Here is a 25,286-nt window from a genome sequence, read left to right as displayed (position 1 = left end):
TTACCAGCTATATAAGTTTACAGTTTGAGTATAGGTAACAGTTTTACTATAGTGTAGATCTGTAGAAACAGACCAATAAAAAGCCAATGTATAAGTAAATGTATTCTATAAATCCTTTTTGCACTCCTTTAAAATACTTCATGTATCTCTGTAGCTCTTTTGAAAGTGCCAAACAAGCTACAAACTACTTTATGTATACATGTTTCCGTTCAGAAAATCAGATGAAAGCAAGACATTTCAACTATCTATTTCAACACAGTGCACTTAAAATGTTAAAATTTGTTTACTTGCTCAAAATTAACAGCCTTATGAGACAATAAAAGCAAGATACGTACCCTCAGAACGGCAACACAGAAGTCCACAATGGCAGAGCAGATGAGGAAGTAATGTTTGTTGCATCTGCTCCTCACTCATTCAGTTTTAACACATTCTCTCGATGAGGTAGCCAGTCTGCTGTTTGTTTTCATGGTTCACGTTGTTGCATTTGACACTTCAGTTTAGGTGGCCAACCTCAAAAACAATGAGAGTCACGTTGCCAAACAACCTTAAACAAACCTTCAGATTCCAGTTATGATAGAAATACTGCAAGATCACAGCCATCTGGCATTTCTGTTCTCTACATGGAGGAGTCTGAATGTATTGTCATAGTGCCTCTTAGAATTCTCTGTTGGTAGACACTACGAGTATCATTAAAATCTTAATGGCGCTCAATAGTGTCTAGTCTTAAGCTGACATGGTTTGTGGTTTTCCCGTGTGCTTGTCACAGCTGCAGGGGGGATGTGCTTACGTTTTTAATGGACACTGATATGAATGTGAATGATGTGAATTAAACTAATGTGTTTCTGAACAGACTATAATAAAATTTACATATATTAAAAAAATACGTAAAATATTCGGTATATAATGTTATATTATATAATTTAATTCATATGTCAATGCTATTAATGACCGTTTTAGCTACACTACCATTTAAAAGTTAGGAGTTAGTAATATTTTTTTGTTTTTTTAAAGAAGTCGCTTATGCTCACCACGGCTGCATTTATTAAAATATTGTGAAATATTATTACAGTTGAAAGTAACTTTTAGATTTGAATACATTTTAAAATGTAATTCATTCCTGGGATGGCAAAGCTAAAATTTTCAGCAGCCATTACTTCAGTCTTCAGAGTCACGTGATCCTTCAGAAATCATTTTCAGACGCTGACTTGCTTCTCAAAAAACATTTCTTACTGTTATCAATTTCTAATAACAAAATTGAATCCTTGCGGTATAAAAGTATGAATTTTTTTTCCCCTACAAAAAAATCGTATTGACTCAAATTTTTTGACCAGTTGTGTATGTGCTGTGTGTTTTATTTGCACCGTCATTTGGTAATGTGCTGACAAAGAGCAAGATCAGTGTTGTTGTTTTTTCCATTATTATTATTAAAGGCATGACACTAAATGTAAATGTTTATTGTAAATAAATAATTTTATACATTTACATAATATTAAAACACAGTATTATAAAACTACACATTTACCATAATACCATCTGAGAATTAGATCCCAGTTAAAATCAGCAGAAATAAGTACAGTAACATTCCTCACCTTCGTCATAACTCATACAGTACATATACAGAGACATAATCAAGTACTTTCCCTTTAAAATAAATCAGTCTTGTGGCCTTTTTTCCCCTTAAGTCCCAGAACTAAAATACCTGTAAATCCGCTGTATGTATTAACAGCAGATCACTTTCTTTATTAGTTATACCATACAAAGTCTTCCTATTATAAGATGCAGAGTCATAAGTGTTAAGTAACAATGATGTTAAGAAATACCCAGAAACAGGAAAACCCCACTCTTAACATCAGTCATATTATTGTACTATTGAATGCTTGTTTTTTGCACCTTGTAAACATTAGGAGGGAGGTCCTGGTACTAGGTTGTCACCTAAAGTGCATCTTTCGTTTCCTTCCAATGAGGATTCTCTTGGAGGTTAAAATGTGCGTCATGACGCTCAGCAACATGAGGAAGATGGTCATGGACATTACGATGACATAGTGACTAATACTGCAACACAGAAGAAACATTTTATCATATTTGTGCATTTACACATGTACAAAAACGGACACAAACCAAACTGAGCTTGTGGTCAGTTTGGTTAAGAGGATGGAAGCTAAAACAAGAAGTACAATACAGTTAACCCACCTAGTGCCTATGTCAAGCCAGCTTCCATGATCTTTTACTAAGAAAAAGAAGTGCTGGTGAAAAAGAACAGAGATAAGTTAGGATAATTAGTAAAAAAAAATTAAAAAAGAAGAATCAACTTTTATGCAATTTAATTTTGCCATTATTTGTCATGTTCTCTATGCTAAGCTTACCAATGCCATCAAGTCTGAGATGACAAGCACAACGAGGAAAAGGCTAGAAAATAAATGCAGAATTTATGTAAACTTATGCAAAAACAATGTCATAAAGCAATCTAATATACATAAAATATTTTGTTCTGCCTGAGCAGGAACATATCCTTGTTTGGACGTTTTTTTTGTTGTTGTTGTTTTTAACAAGTACCCTACCAAAGCCCAGTTGTTTGCAGTCAACAAGGAAGTGTCTGTGAAGCGCTTGAGCACAAATATAGCAAATGCTTGAAGAAGTGGTCAGTCTGCAGACAATGTGGGCAAAAAGAGAAAGACCAGCTGGTTTCCTGCTGTTCTAATTATTCTGCTAATTACCTTCGTGATGAGAGCTGTGTTGACACTTGAATGCTTTCGAATGTGCACATCACAATTACAAATGGAATTAACACCTGAAAAAGGATGCAACCGTTAAAAGAAGCATAATAGCACAAATACCTGTGGCGCCCATGCCACTAATAAAAAAAAAAGAAAAAAAAAAAGAGCGTCAATCTGAAACTTTATGTTGAGCAAGCGCTATACCTTCCACATCAGCAGGCCGCCCATGATGAAAGGATTGAAGACGGTCAGAAAGCAGTAAACTGAGGCTGGATCAAAACTGTGAGGGAAGATAAAAGGCACAATTAATTTATTTTAGTTTATTTTATAGCAATATTTTTCTTAAAAACAAGCAGCTTACCTATTAATAGAGGCAATGTTACCACAGCCAAAGAATGCAATTATAATGAAAAACACCTATTCCAACAGTTAAGGAACTATATTATTTTAAACAGTGTAAGCATTTTTCAATAATCAAAAGACACAAATCAAACAGTCTGTAGTCCAAAAGGATGCAAAGAAGTAAGATCTCCGAATGTCATCCAGCCTCAGCTGCCTGATCTTGGTAATGTCAATGTTTTCAGCAAAATCAGTGCTGGAGAGCTGAGAAAACGGGAAAACGGTACAATCAATGGTCTGTCTACTGTTACTTTGATACATAAACTTTACACAATGCTATACACCTTTTTTTTTTTTTACACACAGGCTGAAGGGAAGCCCCTAAAGAATAAGCCTAGAGGAGGAGGGGACCTACCTCAGTCCGATTTGAACTCCCTTGCGTGTTCATGGTTTCCTGCTCAATGTTTATCCATGCAAACATGAGCCATGACAGCACCGGAGGAAACAGAGCCTCATACCTTCACAATTTACAAACCAAATATCTATTAGAATAAGGGCTTTCTTTTTAAAATATTAATTTTGAATAAATTATAATTAAATTTAGAATAAATCTCAATAGGAATAACATATTAAAAAAATTATTTGTAATTCATTTGATTTATTAATCAGAACATCATGTGATTTGATTAATATTTTAAGAATATACACTACAGTTCAAAAGTTTAGGGTCAGTAAGAAAAAAGAGATACTTCACAATAATAATGTTACAAAAGATTTCTATTTCAAATTAATGCAATTTTTTTTTTTTTTACTTTCTATTCATCAAAGTAACCTGAAAATAATAAGAATGTTTATTGAGCACCATAAATCAGTCTTGTGGCCTTTTTTCCCCTTAAGTCCCAGAACTAAAATACCTGTAAATCCGCTGTATGTATTAACAGCAGATCACTTTCTTTATTAGTTATACCATACAAAGTCTTCCTATTATAAGATGCAGAGTCATAAGTGTTAAGTAACAATGATGTTAAGAAATACCCAGAAACAGGAAAACCCCACTCTTAACATCAGTCATATTATTGTACTATTGAATGCTTGTTTTTTGCACCTTGTAAACATTAGGAGGGAGGTCCTGGTACTAGGTTGTCACCTAAAGTGCATCTTTCGTTTCCTTCCAATGAGGATTCTCTTGGAGGTTAAAATGTGCGTCATGACGCTCAGCAACATGAGGAAGATGGTCATGGACATTACGATGACATAGTGACTAATACTGCAACACAGAAGAAACATTTTATCATATTTGTGCATTTACACATGTACAAAAACGGACACAAACCAAACTGAGCTTGTGGTCAGTTTGGTTAAGAGGATGGAAGCTAAAACAAGAAGTACAATACAGTTAACCCACCTAGTGCCTATGTCAAGCCAGCTTCCATGATCTTTTACTAAGAAAAAGAAGTGCTGGTGAAAAAGAACAGAGATAAGTTAGGATAATTAGTAAAAAAAATTTAAAAAAGAAGAATCAACTTTTATGCAATTTAATTTTGCCATTATTTGTCATGTTCTCTATGCTAAGCTTACCAATGCCATCAAGTCTGAGATGACAAGCACAACGAGGAAAAGGCTAGAAAATAAATGCAGAATTTATGTAAACTTATGCAAAAACAATGTCATAAAGCAATCTAATATACATAAAATATTTTGTTCTGCCTGAGCAGGAACATATCCTTGTTTGGACGTTTTTTTTGTTGTTGTTGTTTTTAACAAGTACCCTACCAAAGCCCAGTTGTTTGCAGTCAACAAGGAAGTGTCTGTGAAGCGCTTGAGCACAAATATAGCAAATGCTTGAAGAAGTGGTCAGTCTGCAGACAATGTGGGCAAAAAGAGAAAGACCAGCTGGTTTCCTGCTGTTCTAATTATTCTGCTAATTACCTTCGTGATGAGAGCTGTGTTGACACTTGAATGCTTTCGAATGTGCACATCACAATTACAAATGGAATTAACACCTGAAAAAGGATGCAACCGTTAAAAGAAGCATAATAGCACAAATACCTGTGGCGCCCATGCCACTAATAAAAAAAAAAGAAAAAAAAAAAGAGCGTCAATCTGAAACTTTATGTTGAGCAAGCGCTATACCTTCCACATCAGCAGGCCGCCCATGATGAAAGGATTGAAGACGGTCAGAAAGCAGTAAACTGAGGCTGGATCAAAACTGTGAGGGAAGATAAAAGGCACAATTAATTTATTTTAGTTTATTTTATAGCAATATTTTTCTTAAAAACAAGCAGCTTACCTATTAATAGAGGCAATGTTACCACAGCCAAAGAATGCAATTATAATGAAAAACACCTATTCCAACAGTTAAGGAACTATATTATTTTAAACAGTGTAAGCATTTTTCAATAATCAAAAGACACAAATCAAACAGTCTGTAGTCCAAAAGGATGCAAAGAAGTAAGATCTCTGAATGTCATCCAGCCTCAGCTGCCTGATCTTGGTAATGTCAATGTTTTCAGCAAAATCAGTGCTGGAGAGCTGAGAAAACGGGAAAACGGTACAATCAATGGTCTGTCTACTGTTACTTTGATACATAAACTTTACACAATGCTATACACCTTTTTTTTTTTTTACACAGAGGCTGAAGGGAAGCCCCTAAAGAATAAGCCTAGAGGAGGAGGGGACCTACCTCAGTCCGATTTGAACTCCCTTGCGTGTTCATGGTTTCCTGCTCAATGTTTATCCATGCAAACATGAGCCATGACAGCACCGGAGGAAACAGAGCCTCATACCTTCACAATTTACAAACCAAATATCTATTAGAATAAGGGCTTTCTTTTTAAAATATTAATTTTGAATAAATTATAATTAAATTTAGAATAAATCTCAATAGGAATAACATATTAAAAAAATTATTTGTAATTCATTTGATTTATTAATCAGAACATCATGTGATTTGATTAATATTTTAAGAATATACACTACAGTTCAAAAGTTTAGGGTCAGTAAGAAAAAAGAGATACTTCACAATAATAATGTTACAAAAGATTTCTATTTCAAATTAATGCAATTTTTTTTTTTTTTACTTTCTATTCATCAAAGTAACCTGAAAATAATAAGAATGTTTATTGAGCACCAAATCAGATTTATCGGAAGAATGGAGTAATAGCTGCTGAAAATTCAGCTTTGCCATCACAGGAATACATTACATTTTAAAATATATTTAGATAGAAACGTTTTGTTTTTTTAACTGTAACAATATTTCTTATTATTAACATTTTACTGCAATTTTGATAAAATAAAAGCAGCCTTGGTGGGAATATAAGGCTTCCTTAAAAAATAACCAGCACCAAACTTTTGAATTTGGACGGTAGTGTATTATTTAATTCTTAATTAATTATTCATTAGAATATTGTCTGTATAACTGAAACGGTCTCAAACCGGTCAGCAGCTGAACTGAAAACTTTTGCAACTTATTTGCTTACTGTAAGCACTATGTGGTTTGTTTATGAATTCCATTTCCTTAGACAGGCAACCTCAAGAGGAGAATTTGTCTAAACTATCATGCTGGATTACTGTTAAGCATAGCATGGACATAGCATAGCATAGCATGATTAGATCAATGGTCAGTGGCTTTTACCCTGTGCTCAGGAGGAGGTAGACACAAACTAAGGACATCAGGATACTCAGAAGTCTGTGAAAGAGCCTGGTGGAACTCAACAACGGTATCAAAAATGAGGAAACTAAAAGAAAAAAAACAGTGTGAGAGAACGGGAAAGAGTATGAACAGGATGGAAGAAAAGAAGAAGTGCAGTTCCTTGGTTAAAAGTCATGCATCAAGGGTTCGTCACACCATTTACTCATGTCATTTCAGATCTTTATGACTTTTTTCTGCACAAAAGAAAATATTTTGGGGTTCCAACTTTCAAAATAACACTGGACCCTTTTGACTTTTCTCTAAATATCTTCTTTAGTGTTCCACAGCAGACAGAAAATCTTACAGATTTGGAATGACATGAGGGCGAGTAAACAATGACAGAATTTTATGGGTGAACTATCCCTTTAATACAGTGTGTATTGGTAACAGAGCATCATGGGAATGGAGATGGCAAACCTAGTGTGAGCCAGCTAACAAGCTGGTTGAAGAGTGGCAAGCCTTGCTTCAGCTGCAGACTGGAGTGTGTGCTGGTCAGGATGTAAGCACACAGCACCACCTGCATCATCTGGAAACAAATGCACACAAATAGGATTCTCAGATTAGTTTAAAGTAGGATACATTTAGATGTAGTCCCGATTTAGCCCATACAGTAATAAATTAATTAATTAATAAAATATCTGGCCAAAATATATTTTCAAATTTTTTTTTTTTAGCCCTTTATTTTAATTTTTTTTTTTAAAAAATAAATAAAAAACACTTTTCCCTTTTAGACTTGCGCTCTATTCATTTGCTGCTTGTTTTGCTCTATTCTTTTTCTATCTGTTTTCTTTTTATTTATTATATTATAAAAAAAAAAAAACTTGCTACGTGTACTGCGTTAAGCTAACTGAGACTTGTTAGAGCACTTGTATATCATTGCTCTTTTGTTGATTTTGATTGCATCCATTGTCCTCATTTGTAAGTCGCTTTGGATAAAAGCGTCTGCTAAATGACTAAATGTAAATGTAAATATATGCTATATATATGTTGTAATGAACCTCAATGAAATACATTTTTGAAATTGAAAATACATTTATTTATATAAAGGTTCTACTTTCATATTTCAAAATGTATTTCAGGGGCAAGAAAATACATTTCCAATCTCACAGTGGCCTACATTTAGGCTAAATGCAAGTGTGAAAGGAATAGCCCACTAGAGATCAAAACTAGATGTTGTATCCACTATATAAAATGTGTTAAAATAATTAGATTCTGAAATACTTCACAGTAGAGTAACAGGAATGTATATTTGCTTGTTTCTGTCTGCTGCTGTTGCAAGAGATTTCATACAATTTCACCAGAGATAATCAGCAACAGGAAATGCAGTGTATACTATAACAGACAAATATGGAGACCATATGAACCTCTAATGTTACGGAGGATCTTTTGTTTTAATTTCCATGGGCTTTTGGGATTTGAATGGCATTATTTTGACGTTCTTATTAACCTATTACTCTATCTGTTTCCCAGTTGCATTTTGGTCATTACTTCTTAGTGTATTTACTGTATAGCCCTTGTGTTCTCCCTGACTTTTGTTCTGTGCACCTACTTTTTCATTTTTTTAAGTTTAGAGTAGTTTGCCTTAATTACCTGGTTTTCATGTTGTGTCCTTCTCTAGCTTGCCTGAAACTACTCTTTACAGAACTATATCCTGGATAACTGTTTTTAAACACAGGGTTTCCCAAATGGAATTTGCAGGCACCTAGGGGGGTTCATTAGGGAACTGCAGTGTAATAATAAATTAAATCATAAAAATAAGTAAATAATTTAAAAACAATCAAAATGAAACCCTTACTAAAACTGCATGTCGTGTGACCATTAACCGAAATCAAAGAACCGCGGACATGCAAATGTGTTGTTAAAATATTCAAAAATTTCACCTAAAATCTCGGGGTATGTCAAGTAAATATTTTACATTAAAGGGATTTGGTTGAGAAAAACGTTTGGGAATCTCACATTCAGATGCTGTTCGGAGACAGAATCTGACCTCAAATGTGTGCACCAAAATGTTTATGGTGAAAATGTCTAGGAGAGTGAAAAAGGACAAAAAGAAAGAGTCAAAAATGACCTGGCAGATGAACAGCTGACGATCCCTTCGGATCAGAGGAGAGCATCTCCATGATGACCAGAGGTATGAGGACGAGTTGAAGAGGGTCAGCACTCCAGCGCAAATTCTACAATGAAACATGTTCAATTTAGAAGATAAACCTTCTGACACCATTCAGCATCACTAAACAGAGAGTATAAATGTGTTTAACAGGTTAAAAGAAGAAAATGAACACAAATCATTGTGTGTGTAACAGGATTGGGCATCAGTAAGTGAACAAAGAGTGCTCACACATAGTTAACGTCTGGTTCCCGTCCCACCACAGGCAACAGTGGAAACACAGCCAGAAAGAGACAGCTCAACATCCAGCTCAATGACCTGAACTACAGTAGTATAAAAAGGCAAAACAAGTCTTAAAAAACACTCCTTTAAGACCTCAAACCAGAACAGGCCTTGAGAAGGTCACCTTACCTTTGCTTTTGTGTAAAGGCCAGAAACCATAGGCCACAGTGCCAGCACCACCAGCCCCAAGGTCAACATGGCCCGATAGAAAAAACTCACAACCTAATAAACACCAGCAGAGAGGAAATGAAAGAAGTGAAATAGTTAACACCTCTAATTACTACTAAGTGCTAAACAGTTCTAACACTCCAAACAGGACAACAGAATTCAGCTAATCGAGCACTTACTAGTAACTCAATTCCAAACGTAACCAGCAAAAAATATCCAAAGCATTTGCTGAGTGGTAATGAGGGGACTGATCGAACCAGACTGGCAAGAGTTTCAAATCTGTGACAGAGAGAAAACACACAAACTCCAAAAATCAAATAAGGGGGGAAAACAGACCTGGTATAATGTTTATAATATTTATGACTTATGTGTCCTCCAGAAGCTTGCGTTCTGCAAGTGAACAGCGCATCACAGTGCCATCTCGCAAAATCACTTTCATTGAGTTTTAACTGTTCCCTGCTGGTGGAATGACCTGCCCAACTCAATCTGAGCAGCTGAGTCTTTAGCCATCTTCAAGAAACTGCTAAAGACTCATCTCTTCCATCTACATTTGACCCTCTATCACTAGAACTCTCTATTTCATTTCTATTCAATCTATTTGTTTTCCTTTTTATTTATTATAGAAAAAAACTTGACCCTCTAACACTAGCACTCTCCATTTCTATTATATCTGCGTACCTTATTTTATTTATTATAAAAACATGACCCTCTAACCCAAGCATTCTCTATTCTATATCTATTCTATCTACTTGTTCTTTTCATTTAAAAACAACAAAAAATAAACCTTGACCCTCTAACATTAGCACTATCTATTCTATTTCTTTTCAACTTTTTATTCTCTTTATTTATTATTAAAAAAAAACTTGCTACGTGTACTGCGTTAGACGGGTCAACGCACTTATATATTGTTGCTCTTTTGTTGGTTTGATTGCTTCTATTTTCCTCATTTGTAAGTCACTTTGGATAAAAGTGTCTGCTAAATTATTAAATGTAAATGTAAATGTATTAATACATTAACAAATATGGATTTATGGAAGCGTTTTTGTGAAATGCATCTATTTTCCTATTCATCCTTGGTCATGTGAATAATTATGCACATTGTTGGGGCTGTGTAGTTAATCAACATTTATTAATTAACATTATAGATGCACAATATATCAGAATGACAATGGTTTTTGGACAAAATTTTAAATGTATTGGTATATAATGGACATATATCAATGAATATTGGATATTTAATTGTGCTTACTCATTTCTCCTATATTGTTACATTTAAGTACCTTTGCCATCATGTATTAATCAATTAAAAGTTAATCTTTAAAAATGCTAAGAATTTAATAAAACTGTTAAATGTAATCTTTAGAAAATCTCAAAATAATATTTTAATAAAAACAGGGATGAGTAACTTACTCCCTCATGACGGAAAACCACACAGGCACAGGGAGCAAGCAGTAGATGTAGTAGGTCCAAGGACTGGACTGGACCATCAAGAACAGAGCCACAAGCAGACCTATACATAGAAACATCTGGCCCAGACTCCTTTCTGTTACCTTAAATACAACAGATACAAACAGATACAGGATATGACATTTATTTTAACCTATGTTTTTTTTACCAATAAACCACTAACCTCAATATTAGTGACAATGACCATGACTTACAAACATGCTGCACGCTGGACTACAACATCCCCCGCTTACCATGTGCATGTTAGTTGGAGGTTTGCGTAGGCTAGCATGCGTCTTCAGGATGAACAAAACCACATAAGAGGTCCAACCAATAAAACCCAGAACCACACTGCTGCCAAGGAAGAGTCGGTCATAAGTGTGATAATATGACAAGCCCTCCATGGCCTGGACTATCAGATCTTCACAATAACGAATCTGGAGAAAAAGACAGAGAAAGATATGGCAAGACGATAAAGATAATCAACAAGTCAGTTTGGTCATGACAACAACCAATCAACACTCACTGCTTCATCAGACTGTCCTTTCTGGATCAAATTTCTTGCATTACGCATAAAATCCATCTGTTTAGAGTCAGTCAGAGGCCTAGAAGTAAAAAAAGACAATCTTACAACTTGAGCTGTATACCAACACCTTCAGAACACTGCCTGGCAAAAAAACTACATTCAAAAATTCGTCTTTACCAAGGAGGAAAGTAAGTCATACAGGTTTGAAAAGTTATAACAGTGAGCAAATGATGACTGAATGTTTATTTTTAGGTTAATTATGACTTTTACTCACTGGTAGGGTGTAAACAGAAAGGATATTGTTGTTTCTTTCTTCTGTGCCATTTTCACCTGTTGATTTAATAAACGAAAAAAGATTGCTGGTTATTTCTAATTAAAACAGACAGAATGGGCCAAAATGCACTGTACTTTACCCTGAACTGCTCCAAGATCTGAATTGCATTTGCATATATGCTCTCAGCCTTAAAGTGCTGGCTGTTATTCAGGTAATTCAGAGGTAAGACGCCCTGTAATGCAACAAATGCATCAGAAAATAATTTAACAAGTGCATACATGTCTGTATAGAAGTGTGCTGCTCTGTGATATAAACTCGTGATCTGAAAGCTCTGAAAATCATGCTCACCACAGAGTTCACAGGAAAGGGAACTCCTATAAGAGATGACATTAGAGGAGCAATATCAGCCTGCAATAGCATAAAAAGATTAGATCAGCTATGTTCCTGACATTTATAGACATTTCGTATGTAAACGAGAGTAAAATCTCACCTGATTGACATCCACTCTCATGGATGTTTCCAACCCCCATTCTGAAACGTAAGAAGGGTTAAAGAAATATTGACAAAATCAATTCCATGATGTAATTAGGTTTGCATATGGAGATAAAGTGGTGTGAGATCAATAAGGGGCATTAAACAAACCTTTTAAATAATTATCATCATATTTGTGAGAGCCCTCCCGTTGTGCTGTCTGAACCCCAGCGCCCCATGCTACCAGTGGGGTCAGCGTCTCTGATGGGTGTCCCGCACCGTGAGATCCTATAAAACATATACCTGTATAATGCACTGAACAGATTTTTTTATCATAAAAAAGTGATAAATTACCTATTCTACACGAAATGTTATTTTGTAGTGCTGACTTGAACTTGAACTGTAATATAAATCAGGTGAATGTTATTTTATTCTTAAAAGATTGGCTTCATTCAGAGAGATAAAAGTAATTTATTAAACAAAGTTTCCTCTCACAGTATTTTAAAGTTTTAAAGTTATAAAGACTAGGTCAGAGATATTTTACCCCAATTTGTCATGCCATGGTCAGACGTAAAAATATAAGCCGTTTTTCCATCATGCCCATAAAAGTCGTCCATCACACTGACAAATTCAGCGACACCAGAATCAACAAGGCCAATGTTCTCTAGATATTCCCTGTAAGTGCAGAAATCCCAAAGAAAATATTAAATTTGACAATTTGACAATGGTAGTAGCTCCACCTAGTGGTACATCTTATCTCAAGGTGTTCTGAATAAATGTATTTCTGTATGTAAATGAAATCTTTTTAAGGTATCTCAACACATGATACTGCAATCCAATTAAATTTTTCATGCACATTTTATAACAAACATTGCTTCAAAGTGGCTTTAGATAAAACAGTAAAAATAAAAAAAGATAAAAGGGAAAAAGTGTTGTTAATGACATTACAATGTTTAATGTGGTGAATGTTTTTTACTTACTTTGACATGGGCCGGTGGGCATGGCCATTGGTGTCTATCCCCAAAAGATGAAGGAAAAACATATTCTGTTCTTCATGTAACATATTCAGTAGAGTTTCATTGCTTTTAGCAACATTGAGAAAATCCTTAATAAAAAAAATCATATTATCTTATTTTTTATTACAAGATAATTTCAGGGTTTCAGACCTTATAATTTTTTGTAATTTAAAAAAAAAAAAGTAATACTATATTTTGAGTAATGAAGTATTAAATTGATTGAAAGTGACAGTAAAGACATATAATGTTACAAAAGATTTCTATTTCAAATAAATACTGTTCTTTTGAACTTTCTATTCATCAAAGAATCTTGAAAAAATGTATATGTTTCCACAAAAATATATTAAGCAGCACAACTGTTTACAACATTGATAGAAATAAGAAATGTTTTATTAAAATGATTCATGTGACACTGAAGACTGGAGTAATGGCTGCTGAAAATGTAATAAATTACATTTTAAAATACATTAAAATAGAGAAAATTAAATTAATAATTAGTTTTTTTTTTATATATATATATAACAGTATGACTGTTTTTACTGTATATATGTGTGTGTGTGTGTGTGTGTGTGTGTGTGCAGTTTAATTAATATATAGTCACAAAAAAGCATGCATATTTATTATCCAAGATTTAGGAAATGATTTGGAAATTGTATTTAAAATAATTTTAGAAAAAACATGTCAAGTTTAAACAATTGTTTATGATTTTTTGAATGGCAGACTTCTAAATGATGGGTCATGCTTTAATATGCATCACAGACAGTGAATTGAAATCACAGTTGTGCTTTTTTTAAGTTTAGTTAATCAAAAGTGATTACGTAAAAGCCCATTAAGTATCCTACCTTCACTTCATCAAATACCCATGTATCAAGTCTGGATGCATCAGTGGAGGCGAAGTCCTCCCGCTCTGGAGGGTAAGTGTAAGTGTACACATGGTCTCCAGTGGCTCCTACAAAACACACATGCTGGTAAAGCTATCAAATAAGGGCACTGTACTCTCATAGTTCTATTCACAGGTGTGGGGTTATACCTTTAGCAAACATCGGTAATATGTCAGGGCTTCCCCAACACCAGGTATGTCTGCTCTCATTAAAAACAGAATCAAACTCCACCGGATTCTCCTTCCAGCCTGTAAGCACAGAAATAAGAGACACATTGTTAAGTTTACAAATGTACAGGTTATACACAAACACACATGACTGCTGCTTACCCTTGGCAACAGCACTAACGTCCTCATAAAAGCCCGCTATTAAAGCCACGTGACCTGGGCGTGATTCCGTAGGGACTCGCGTGTGAGACACTCCCCATGTGCCACTCTCCTCAATCACACTCCTGATGACAAAAAAACAATAAGAAGCACAAGTTAAATGTATTTATACACTATAAAGAACTAAATATATATAGATATTTTTGTTTTGTTTTGTTTGAGGCAAACATGCATAGCAGATAAGAATATTTGCAATGCTTATAAGTGTAATATTTTCTCGTTCACTCTACATATAATGCATTTTGGGAATTTTCTTTAGCAAAATCTAATTTCATATACGTCTATAAAATGCTGTTTTAAATGATAGAAAATCTAATTCCATTAGATTGAAATAATGTTGGGATTTTCTGTTTATAATATGAATTGAAATGCCATTTTATAGAATCCATATAAAAACACTAAAGTCTTCTTGTTTCTACAGGAGCATAAAATTAAAAAGTCTAGACTGTCAGTCAAATCTGTCAAATTTGCTGTACCATAATAGTAAGTGGTAGTCTATTCAGCTGTGTTCTTTGAGATTAAAACACGATAGTATAACAAAAGTATCCAACTTGTGTTTATAAGTGTAATGTTTTCTGAATCTTTCTATCTGCAGTCATGAAGGACAGTGAATATTTTGAAGAATAAGCATTTAATCAGTAAAATAAGCTACTGAATTTTCTGGACCACATCCGTGAACAGGACAAGCACATGCATGACAAGATTATTCCACGTTCATCACCTTAGGTAAGGAGCCCTGCCTGTCCCATTGTCGTCTGGCTTAAAGAGACTGTCGGCTCTCAGACCATCTGCCACAAAGAGCACCAGGCGCTTGGCCGGAGGAGCCAGAGGGACATGCTGTGGTGTCATTCCATGGACAAGAGGGGATGTGAAATAGATGTCAAATATTGAGAGAAAGAAGACTACGTGGACAATGAGTCCCACGATGAAGAATATCATCATCTTCATCTTGTCTGCTATCAGACCTGTAGCACTGATTTAGAAAAAGAAAGAAAGACAAGAGAAAAGATGGACATTTGAAATGCATTCAGTTATATTTAAAAGTATTTTGAGTGGCATGACATATTAACATGACTACATTCAAAAGGACTAAATAATCCGTAGCCATCTCAGAAGTAACATTTGCTAATATTTTAACAATAGTATGAGTGAATAAAAAAAGTCTTACCTTTTTGCTAAAGTCGCTTAACCTATCAGTACGCCAGTCCTGTCAATGAAAGCACCCGGCAGAGCGTGAGTGACCGTGAGAGACGACTGCGAGAACACAGCCTCTAAACAAAACGCCTCGTTCACTCAGGCTTTTCATCTGTTTTAGCGTACTGTTATATGTCTGGCGAACAACTTGGCTTTTGACCATGCTTTTGACCTACTAAACCAAATAGTTTGTAAGTAGATTAACTGAGAACTTTTCTTCACTTCCTTGTATTAGTAACCTTTGAACTGGAAATAATGCAATGTATTTTGGGAAATGTAGTTTACGCCCGGTGAGTTTTTTACCCCCTTCAGGAAATCATATACCTCTTTAAGAATGTGTTTTTTAAATTATAAAAAAAATCTAAATTTAATTAGTGTAAAATAATGTCAGTGATTTTCCGACTATGAAATTAATTGAAAATTTGATTATACCTTTTTACGTAAGCCACATAAAAAGACGAATGTCTCCTAATTTTTACAAGGAGCATAACTTACATTTAAAAAGTCCAAATTGCACTTTAAATTTTGATATGGTGTAATGATATACTCATTGTGGCCTTTTTCGTTCCCATTTGCAAATGTTATTTGTCCCATAATAGTAAATGGTAGTCTAAAATAATGATAAATTGTAGTCTTTCCGGCCATGTTTTTTTAGATTAAAACGATATTCAGCCAATCAATCAATCAATCAATCAATCAAACAAACAAACAAGTAAATAAATAAATATGATACAGTACAAACATTAAAACAAACATTAAAGAGCATCAACAGAAAAGTTCAAATGTAATAAACGAGAAAGAAAAAGCATTTACATAAAATAACATGACTACATTCAAAAGGACTAAATAATCCGTAGCCATCTCAGAAGTAACATTTGCTAATATTTTAACAATAGTATGAGTGAATAAAAAAAGTCTTACCTTTTTGCTAAAGTCGCTTAACCTATCAGTACGCCAGTCCTGTCAATGAAAGCACCCGGCAGAGCGTGAGTGACCGTGAGAGACGACTGCGAGAACACAGCCTCTAAACAAAACGCCTCGTTCACTCAGGCTTTTCATCTGTTTTAGCGTACTGTTATATGTCTGGCGAACAACTTGGCTTTTGACCATGCTTTTGACCTACTAAACCAAATAGTTTGTAAGTAGATTAACTGAGAACTTTTCTTCACTTCCTTGTATTAGTAACCTTTGAACTGGAAATAATGCAATGTATTTTGGGAAATGTAGTTTACGCCCGGTGAGTTTTTTACCCCCTTCAGGAAATCATATACCTCTTTAAGAATGTGTTTTTTAAATTATAAAAAAAATCTAAATTTAATTAGTGTAAAATAATGTCAGTGATTTTCCGACTATGAAATTAATTGAAAATTTGATTATACCTTTTTACGTAAGCCACATAAAAAGACGAATGTCTCCTAATTTTTACAAGGAGCATAACTTACATTTAAAAAGTCCAAATTGCACTTTAAATTTTGATATGGTGTAATGATATACTCATTGTGGCCTTTTTCGTTCTTGCTTGCAAATGTTATTTGTCCCATAATAGTAAATGGTAGTCTAAAATAATGATAAATTGTAGTCTTTCCGGCCATGTTTTTTTAGATTAAAACGATATTCAGCCAATCAATCAATCAATCAAACAAACAAACAAGTAAATAAATAAATATGATACTGTACAAACATTAAAACAAACATTAAAGAGCATCAACAGAAAAGTTCAAATGTAATAAACGAGAAAGAAAAAGCATAACGTTACATAAAATAAACGTAATCGTAGAAACGTAAAAGGTAAACATAATAAAAAAAGAGAAATAAACTAAAAAATAAATAAAATAACTGATTTTAAAAAATACGTAAATAAGCAATCAATTCATGAATAAAAGGAAACACAGATAAGCAGAGGAAAGCGAATTTATCAACAACAAGTACAGTCGCGTTACTTTGAGACTTTTATTTTGACACCAATATAATTCCTCAGTAACGCTTCTGGTCGCTACCTTCACTCAGTTCGGAGAGTTGGTCAGTAAAGGGATACAGCAGGGGCTTTGTAATTGATTGCTAAATGCTGCGTTTAAATTTTTAGATAAACTAAACGCTTGAGCTGTTATCTAGTATTTTAAATCTCGTAAATTGCAAGTGGTATTTAACATACTTCGTTATAGTTCATCCGGACATAAACCCGACTCTAGCTATGGCTGGCAGTAGCACAGCGATGAAAACATGGGAGCTGTCAAACAGCATGCAGGAAGTTCAGAGTATTGATGAAATATATAAGTATGATAAAAAGCAACAACAAGAAATTCTGGCAGCCAAACCGTGGACTAAAGAGTGAGTTTTCCGCACCACGCGCATTTATTCCTCTTCAAGGACCCTGAATTGTTTTCGAATGATTAGTATCTGTTGTCCATACTGCTTTTGTTGTTTACAGCCATCATTATTTTAAATACTGCAAGATATCAGCTTTGGCACTGTTGAAGATGGTAATGCATGCCCGATCTGGAGGAAACCTAGAGGTGATGGGACTTATGCTGGGGAAGGTGGATGGAGAGACCATGATCATCATGGACAGTTTCGCTCTACCCGTGGAGGGCACTGAAACGCGGGTCAATGCTCAGGCTGCAGCCTATGAATACATGGCTGCGTATATAGAGAATGCTAAACAGGTACACTGACTATACGTTTTCTAAAATTCCTTTTAGGCAAATAATAAAAACAAACCCACACTTCGTTTCTAAATGTAAAGCAGGTACATTGTGTATGCTGAATCTTGGGTTTTTCTGTGACTATACTCATGTTAGTTGAGTGACTACATGGAATATGTGCACATCTAAAATTGTCACATTACAGTACCATTTAAAATAAATCATTAAAGGCTCAAGTGTGATTAAAAATATAAAGAATATTACAATAAAAAGTGACTAGTTACAGGAATTAAAATATACATGTATTGTGTATGCTGAATCATATGCTATACTCCTCTAATAAAATTTTACTAATACTTTTATAGTTATTATGCATTCCGTTTTCATGATCTGAAATTAATTGAGAGACTATATGGAATATTTACTCTTTCAAAAATATTTATCACTTAACAAGACCATTTAAAATGAATTAATGAAGGCAAAAATGTGATTTAAAAATAGTACAAATCTTAAAATAAATGGTGAAAAATCACAGGAACTAAAATAAACATGTATTGTGTATGCTGAATCTTGGTTTCATATGCTCTACTCATCTAAAAATATTTTACTAATACTTTAATAATTATTATGCATTAATTTTTCATGATGTAATATTATTTGAGAGACTACATGGAATATTTACACTTTTAAAAATGTATTTCTCACATCAAAAGACCATTTAACATGAATTAATGAAGGCAAAAATGTCATTAAAATGAGTAAAAATCTTAAAATAAATAGGGAACAGTCACAGAAACTAAAATATACACTTTATACTTTCAGTGAAATATATGCATTAACTTCCCATGAATGTCATGACCAGCATATGATGAAATATTAGTAATTCTGAGGCTCATCATTTCTGAATTAATTTAGGTGGGGCGGTTGGAGAATGCGATTGGATGGTACCACAGTCATCCTGGATACGGCTGCTGGCTTTCAGGCATAGATGTCAGCACTCAGATGCTTAACCAGCAGTTTCAAGAGCCCTTTGTCGCAGTAGTGGTAAGAGCTGTTGAAAATGTTAAACTGGTTGCTTATTTTGCATTAGGGCCGATTTTGCAAAGTCCTCTCTAAACCCTGTTACCATCAATCTCTAAAGACAGAGGGGAAAAATAGCTCCGCTTCAAAATTGTTAAGGTATCAGTTTAAATTCAGTAATATCAGTGATCCATAATTGACCCCTAAAATACAAATGAGTTTGGTGACATTTGTAGTGGTGTTTGATTAATGGCTGTTGGCTTTGTAACTGAATACATTATACAGTTTACCTTTCATTGCTTTTGCTTATTTTGTGCTGAGGGCAAATAGCGACCTGGTGCTCATAACTTTCACTTGCTGAACTGGCAGCTCAGTGTTTTTATTTGTTATATTTGAACTGTTTTGCTTATTACAGTCCTTGTAATTTTTTATCCTTTTCAGATTGATCCCACAAGAACTATATCCGCAGGGAAGGTCAATCTTGGAGCGTTCAGGACATATCCGAAGGTAGGAAAAATGTTTTAGTAAATTGTTTTTTTGTAACCGTCTAGTATTTCATATTTATGTGTCTATTCATTTATATGAGTGTGATAAGATTTTTCATCACATATTTAAATTTTAATGCTAGGGTTACAAGCCTCCAGATGAGGGTCCATCTGAATACCAAACAATACCGCTTAACAAGATTGAGGACTTTGGAGTGCACTGCAAACAGTAAGCTTTTTTTTTTCTACACATATTTCTACTTGGAAATTTATTTAATTTTATTGACTTGGCTTGAAAATATTGGAAATGTACAATAAACCGTTTTCTGCTTTTAGGTACTATGCTTTAGAAGTGTCTTATTTTAAGTCTTCCCTGGACCGCAAACTCCTCGAGCTGTTGTGGAATAAGTATTGGGTCAACACTTTGAGCTCCTCCAGCCTTCTGACAGTAAGTACTGTCATTTATTGGCGTGAAATGATTGTATTTCATATAGCAATATGTGCAAAAATCTTCAGTAATTTTAGATTTATGTAATCCTTGTGCTGTGCTGAAAATACTTGTACCTAATTTGGTGTTCCTGGACAAAAATAACCGGCCTTAAAAAATTGCTAGTAAATCTCTCATTATCCTGTTAGCACTAGTTTTGTATTTCTTTTTGGAACTGACTGATCATAGGCCTTGATCTGAGCTTATGCACCTAGATATATATTGTGTATATTGTATTTGCTGAATCTTTGGATTTTCTGTGCTATACTCATCTCAAAATATTTTACTAATTGTTTTATAATTATACTGCATTCAGATTTCATGGTCTTATGTTAATTGAGAGACTACATGGAATATTTGCACTTTTAAAAAACTGATTGAAAACAGTTTTTGAGTGAAATAAGCATTATTTATGGATCATTTTGACAATACGCATTCGCTTCGGTCAATGAAGCCTACGATCAGACAGTTCTTAAAAGAAATACAAAACCTGTTCTAATCAAAAGAAAACAAGTTGATTATATATTGAATTCAATATTTGGTCATAATTTAGCATAATGAGATAGTTACAAGCAATTTTATATCGGCCTGTAATTTTTGACTGGGGACACCACAAGTGTTACAAGGTGGGGGGAAAATTATCAAAATATTATCCAAAAACACTATACGAGCAAAGTCAGTAAGTTTTAACATTAACTAGCATTTTTGGGGAAATTACCCGAACACACCTTGAGGGCTAATAAAAGTATAACATTTATTGTTTATATTAATGTTTGTCATTTTATTGATGTCTCTAAATCTTCTCTCTTGTTTATATTAAAAAAATACTACAGTTATTATCTTTATCATGCTGAAAATGTTTTAGATTCTGAAGGATACAAGTATTTTATGTGCAGAAGATGGATAATATGACAGGGGTTTGTTGACAACTTGTGCACATGATTAATATTTGTAGATGCTGCTTTTGTTTCCCTACCTATTTGTTTTGAAAGCTTGTCATTGTTGACTATGACATTCTGTCATGAGCTTTGTTTAGCACTATCTAAACAGCAGCCTCAGAGCTCTGTGTTAGAGATAAATTGACTACTTGTCAAAAGCGTACTTGTCAAAAAAGTGTGGTCAGTGATTACTGTCACCACAGACCGAGACCTTAAGTCTCTGAGTCTGTCTTTATTATGAATCCTCGTCTGGGCAGTGTACAACCTCACCTTTTGCAAACTTTTGAGACCTCATTCAGGAGGCTTCAGCAAACAATTCAACAACCTACTGAATTGACCATCTGTGGAATGCATGTTGTGAAGGTTTAAGTATTGTTGTGAAATTGTGCATTAACCTAGAGCAAGTGAAGTGGTGGTGTTAATGGCTCTTATTGCTTCAGAATGCAGACTACACCACTGGACAGGTGTTTGACTTGTCTGAGAAGCTCGAGCAAGCAGAAGCTCAGCTGGGACGTGGCAGTTTCATGCTGGGCTTAGACACACATGATAGGAAATCTGAGGACAAACTAGCAAAGGCAACACGTGACAGGTAATACAATCCCTATCAATTCAGTATTAAATTTTCCCTTTCTTAATATATTATCAATTATGAATAAGTGGAAATAAACAAACCAGCCAAGGCAAGTTTATTTATTTCCAAATGTCATGCACACAAAAAAGTGCTTTATAGACAATCACAGTTCTAAATAAAATTATAAGTAGGTCCTACAACATATCAACCAGGTTGATTTTTGTTTTAATTAAGAACATTTTTAGGATGTTAATTTTGTTTCAGACATTTGAGTATATATAAAAATTAAATGCATAAAGCTACATGAAAAAAATGTAAAACAATGTTTCTTTTCCCATTATTTTTTTATTGAAAATATATATATATGGCAGGAGGGTAAATTTGTATCATTTGAGTATTGAGAATAGAATATTGATTTCACATTTATTCATATTTATTTTGTGTGAGGTAATATGTGTTTTCCTTTTTTTGCTTGAATAAAATTTTAAAAAAGGTTGTTGTTTTAGACTTTTGGAATGAATATAAAATCAACTTTATAAAGCTGGATAAAAATAGATGACTTTTTTTGCTTTTCCCATCATTATTTTTTATTTATAAAATATGATGTATTTATTTTAGTTTAATTGATTCATTGATTGATTAATTGGGCGTAAATTTGTTTCTTTTGGGTATTGAGAATAGAATACTGACTTCACATTTATTATTTTCTTTTTCTTTATAAAAGATTATTTATTTATTTTATTTAACATTTATTTATATTTATTTTGTGTGAGCTCATAGGTGACTTGAGTGTCTGTTTAGGTGCAAGAGACCCCACTTTTTGGCTTGTAGTGTATTGCAACTAATGACATTTTTTTAAATACGTTAACACATTTTTATAAAAACAACAACATAAAACATCTTTCTTTGTTTTTCAGCTGCAAGACAACCATTGAAGCAATTCATGGTTTGATGTCCCAAGTTATCAAAGATAAACTCTTCAATCAAGTGAACACATCTGCCAACTGAACATGGAAGGAACTGAAGTTAGATGACTTCACATGCAGTGTTTGCTTAGTTATGTGTTTTTCGTTACGATTCTGCTTTGAAAGATTCAAAGAGAATGTTTGCATCATTTATCATTTGTTTAAACAAAGAAATAAATGCTGTTCGGGTTCATTAGTTGACAGACATCAGGTGTTTTTGCTTCTTTTCTTAAACTTCATTTTTTAAATTTGTCCTCAAAATATTGCATCACATTTACTGCTAAAGTCTTGTCTGAAATTATAACTCGCACAGCTCATCGTCAAAGCTGTCCTTTAGATCAAGACAAATTAGTTTTCCTTTGCACTGTATGTTAGCAGATGTTTGAAATGTATTCTCCTCTGGGTTCAGTGTGTAACACGGTACCGCTCCATTCCCATTTCCCACAGCTTGTGTCAGGAGCTGTAACAGCAGTATTCAACATTAAACTTAACAAAAACCACAGTGCTCCACAAGAGGTCATTTTCATATTTGCCAGTCATAGCATTACATAATAGAATAACAAATTCAGCAGCCCAAAGATAAACATAGTCAGGCATGGCCGCAGCGCATCTGTCAGGACGACCCTGTGCAGGTTGTCTCTGTGTTTTACACAATCCTTCAGGATTCTGAGCATAACACTGTTGCCTGTCACTGATGCATCACAGAAGCGGGAGCTCGATACAATATACAGTGGAGTCTATTCAGCTCTGCGTGTCTGCTCTTTATCGCTGCAGACACTCAACGCCTGTGTGGTTTCATGCACACACACGTGTTTGCATTTTCTTACAGACAACAGTGCTGATTCGTATTTATGCACTTTTTTGTACCCCACATCATTGTGCTAATTTTAAGATTTGCTGTTATGTTCCGGAAAGCATCAGTCTGTTCAATTATGCCTTGTGCAATTTGTGGATTTTGGCCTGAAGTTGTAAGTGTATATTTTTTTGCTCTTGCAATGGCGACCAATGTTTTATTCCATAGAGGATTAAATTAATTAAAGGAATAGTTCAGCCAAAAATGAAAATTTCTTGAAAATGTTTTCATCATCAGGCCATCCAAAATGCAGATGAGTTTGTTTGTTCATAAGAAACAGATTTGGAGAAATTCAGCATTACAACACTTGCTCACCACCGATGGATGCTCTGCAGTGAATGGGTGCCATCAGAATGACAGTTTAACAGCTGATAAAAACATCATAATAATCCACAAGTAATCCACAAGACTCCAGTCCATCAATTAATGTATTTAGGCCAGCAGAAACGGTTAAAATGCGTGAATGATGTATTTGTTTCTTAAAACACGCAGCTTTCCACTTCAGAAGATGTTATTGATGAACTTTAGTCTTGTGAATTACTGGGGATTATTATGATGTTTTCATCAGCTGTAAAACTGTCATTCTGACGGCACCCATTCACTGCAGAGGATCCATTGGTGAACAAGGGATATAATGTACATTTTTCTAAATCTGTTCCGATGAAGAAACTAACTCACGTATCTCTTAGATGGCCTGAGAGTACATTTTTAGCAAAATATCATTTTTCCGTGAATTATTCCGGAATCGTAGTCATCAAAAATCCCCCATGCTCTGTATTTCACCCATTAGAATTACAAATGAAGCTTATAATCATCACCAGATGAGCATATTTAAAGAAGAAAAAAGCAGATGAGTATAAATGAGATGAGATATAACTAAGTCTAAGTATATTATGTTTTCCATGAATGAACTAACATCAGCCAAATCCATTAACTCAATTTTAAGGTATGTTTTCTATTAGCAAGAGTCTTCTTAAATTACTTGGAATTCCACTTTATTTGCGGAACCCAGAGAAAATGTTTTAAAATAATAGGAATTATGATAGATATGTGATTAAGAGAATATATCCGAGTGATGAGCACAAATAATCAGCAGTGACTATTGATCACAAGGCTAATGTTAAACTAGCCTTTGGGACCAATGACCTCCAGATATTTGGTATCACTGATGTTTTCTTTGGACCATATAATAATAATCTCAACAAGCATGGTAGTAAGGAGGTGAAACATGTTCAATGCCCCAGAGGAGAGTCTGAAAAGGGCTGAACTCCCCCTCTATGTTCCTAAACCAACCAAAGTAACATTTCCTTTCTACCAAGTATTCTGCATACATAAATGGAGGCAAGTCACTCAGTCTCAGGAAGTGCATTCCTCCACCATATATAACAATACTCAGCCCACCGCACTTCTCTAGAACTGATATGCATTATTAGGGACAGCGGTTTGAGCTTGAAATGAGAGAGGGGAAATTTTAAGTTCTTCCAGCTGAAGCTGATAAACATGGTTTCTGATTTCAACATGTAAATGCTTAAGGGTCTTGTCTACTTTAAGCCTCAAGGGTGGCCCTAGTTTTTGGTTTAAATCTAGTTTTTCTTTTTCAACAATTGTGTTTCTCTCTAATCCTCTGCGCACATGTATTTTAGTGTGTAATATAATCTCTTCACATATATATCCCCTTCAGCCAAATAAGGAATGTTAAACAAAACTCTTTTGAATTTTTTATAAAATTTGCGTAGGTTTAAGATCAAAATCATAGACTTCGTCCGTTCATTTGTCTTCTTCCTTTATTTAATTAATAAGTTAATTACATCTTAAATTACTTGTAACAAA

General features: G+C 34.2%; 3 protein-coding genes across 3 annotated transcripts; 1 reads left to right on the top strand and 2 right to left on the bottom strand.

Annotated features, from left to right (window-relative positions):
- Positions 1-1,436: 1,436 nt before the first annotated feature.
- LOC107721925 (GPI ethanolamine phosphate transferase 1-like) lies at positions 1,437-15,724 on the bottom strand. The gene is made up of 29 exons (XM_016530156.1): positions 15,470-15,724; positions 15,023-15,274; positions 14,245-14,366; positions 14,065-14,163; positions 13,877-13,983; positions 12,999-13,123; positions 12,563-12,693; positions 12,190-12,306; positions 12,038-12,078; positions 11,896-11,955; positions 11,687-11,779; positions 11,548-11,603; positions 11,274-11,352; positions 11,002-11,184; positions 10,712-10,851; positions 9,481-9,580; positions 9,263-9,355; positions 9,083-9,174; positions 8,813-8,918; positions 7,162-7,270; positions 6,688-6,790; positions 5,737-5,839; positions 3,231-3,317; positions 3,076-3,131; positions 2,919-2,994; positions 2,715-2,788; positions 2,364-2,406; positions 2,191-2,243; positions 1,437-2,052 (listed from the first exon to the last, which is right to left on the bottom strand). The coding sequence occupies exons 2-29, from the start codon at positions 15,247-15,249 to the stop codon at positions 1,929-1,931; spliced, it is 2,799 nt and encodes a 932-aa protein (XP_016385642.1). The 5' UTR covers positions 15,250-15,274; positions 15,470-15,724; the 3' UTR covers positions 1,437-1,928.
- Positions 3,925-5,422, bottom strand: LOC107721924 (GPI ethanolamine phosphate transferase 1-like). The gene is made up of 6 exons (XM_016530155.1): positions 5,344-5,422; positions 5,187-5,262; positions 4,983-5,056; positions 4,632-4,674; positions 4,459-4,511; positions 3,925-4,320 (listed from the first exon to the last, which is right to left on the bottom strand). Exons 2-6 carry the CDS (start codon positions 5,208-5,210, stop codon positions 4,197-4,199), a joined length of 318 nt encoding a protein of 105 aa, XP_016385641.1. The 5' UTR covers positions 5,211-5,262; positions 5,344-5,422; the 3' UTR covers positions 3,925-4,196.
- A 1,743-nt stretch (positions 15,725-17,467) lies between the features above and the next one.
- Positions 17,468-23,227, top strand: LOC107721847 (COP9 signalosome complex subunit 5). Its single transcript, XM_016530016.1, has 8 exons — positions 17,468-17,823; positions 17,924-18,158; positions 19,053-19,181; positions 19,599-19,664; positions 19,786-19,871; positions 19,979-20,090; positions 21,508-21,656; positions 22,556-23,227. Exons 1-8 carry the CDS (start codon positions 17,687-17,689, stop codon positions 22,644-22,646), a joined length of 1,005 nt encoding a protein of 334 aa, XP_016385502.1. The 5' UTR covers positions 17,468-17,686; the 3' UTR covers positions 22,647-23,227.
- The last annotated feature ends 2,059 nt before the right edge of the window (positions 23,228-25,286 follow it).

The sequence above is a fragment of the Sinocyclocheilus rhinocerous genome, unplaced genomic scaffold (genome assembly GCF_001515625.1).
Source record: "Sinocyclocheilus rhinocerous isolate Xijiao unplaced genomic scaffold, SAMN03320098_v1.1 scaffold90, whole genome shotgun sequence".
In the NCBI taxonomy this organism is placed as follows: Eukaryota; Metazoa; Chordata; class Actinopteri; order Cypriniformes; family Cyprinidae; genus Sinocyclocheilus; species Sinocyclocheilus rhinocerous.
This window is presented reverse-complemented; position numbering and strand designations above follow the sequence as displayed.

Bases quoted from the DNA above. Each gene is read 5' to 3' on its own strand.
- LOC107721924 (XM_016530155.1), bottom strand. From the start codon at position 5,210: ATGGGCGGCCTGCTGATGTGGAAG. The intron at 4,675-4,982 runs GTAATTAGCAGA...TTTATTTTCTAG, and splicing joins ACACAGCTCTCATCACGAAG to CCTTTTCCTCGTTGTGCTTG. The intron at 4,321-4,458 runs GTGGGTTAACTG...TCTGTGTTGCAG, and splicing joins TGGCTTGACATAGGCACTAG to TATTAGTCACTATGTCATCG.
- LOC107721925 (XM_016530156.1), bottom strand. From the start codon at position 15,249: ATGAAGATGATGATATTCTTCATCGTGGGACTCATTGTCCACGTAGTC. The intron at 14,164-14,244 runs GTAAGCAGCAGT...CTGTGCTTACAG, and splicing joins CGTTAGTGCTGTTGCCAAGG to GCTGGAAGGAGAATCCGGTG. The intron at 2,244-2,363 runs GTAAGCTTAGCA...CTTTTTCACCAG, and splicing joins TCTCAGACTTGATGGCATTG to CACTTCTTTTTCTTAGTAAA.
- LOC107721847 (XM_016530016.1), top strand. From the start codon at position 17,687: ATGGCTGGCAGTAGCACAGCGATGAAAACATGGGAGCTGTCAAACAGC. The intron at 18,159-19,052 runs GTACACTGACTA...GAATTAATTTAG, and splicing joins ATATAGAGAATGCTAAACAG to GTGGGGCGGTTGGAGAATGC. The intron at 21,657-22,555 runs GTAATACAATCC...TTTGTTTTTCAG, and splicing joins GCAAAGGCAACACGTGACAG to CTGCAAGACAACCATTGAAG.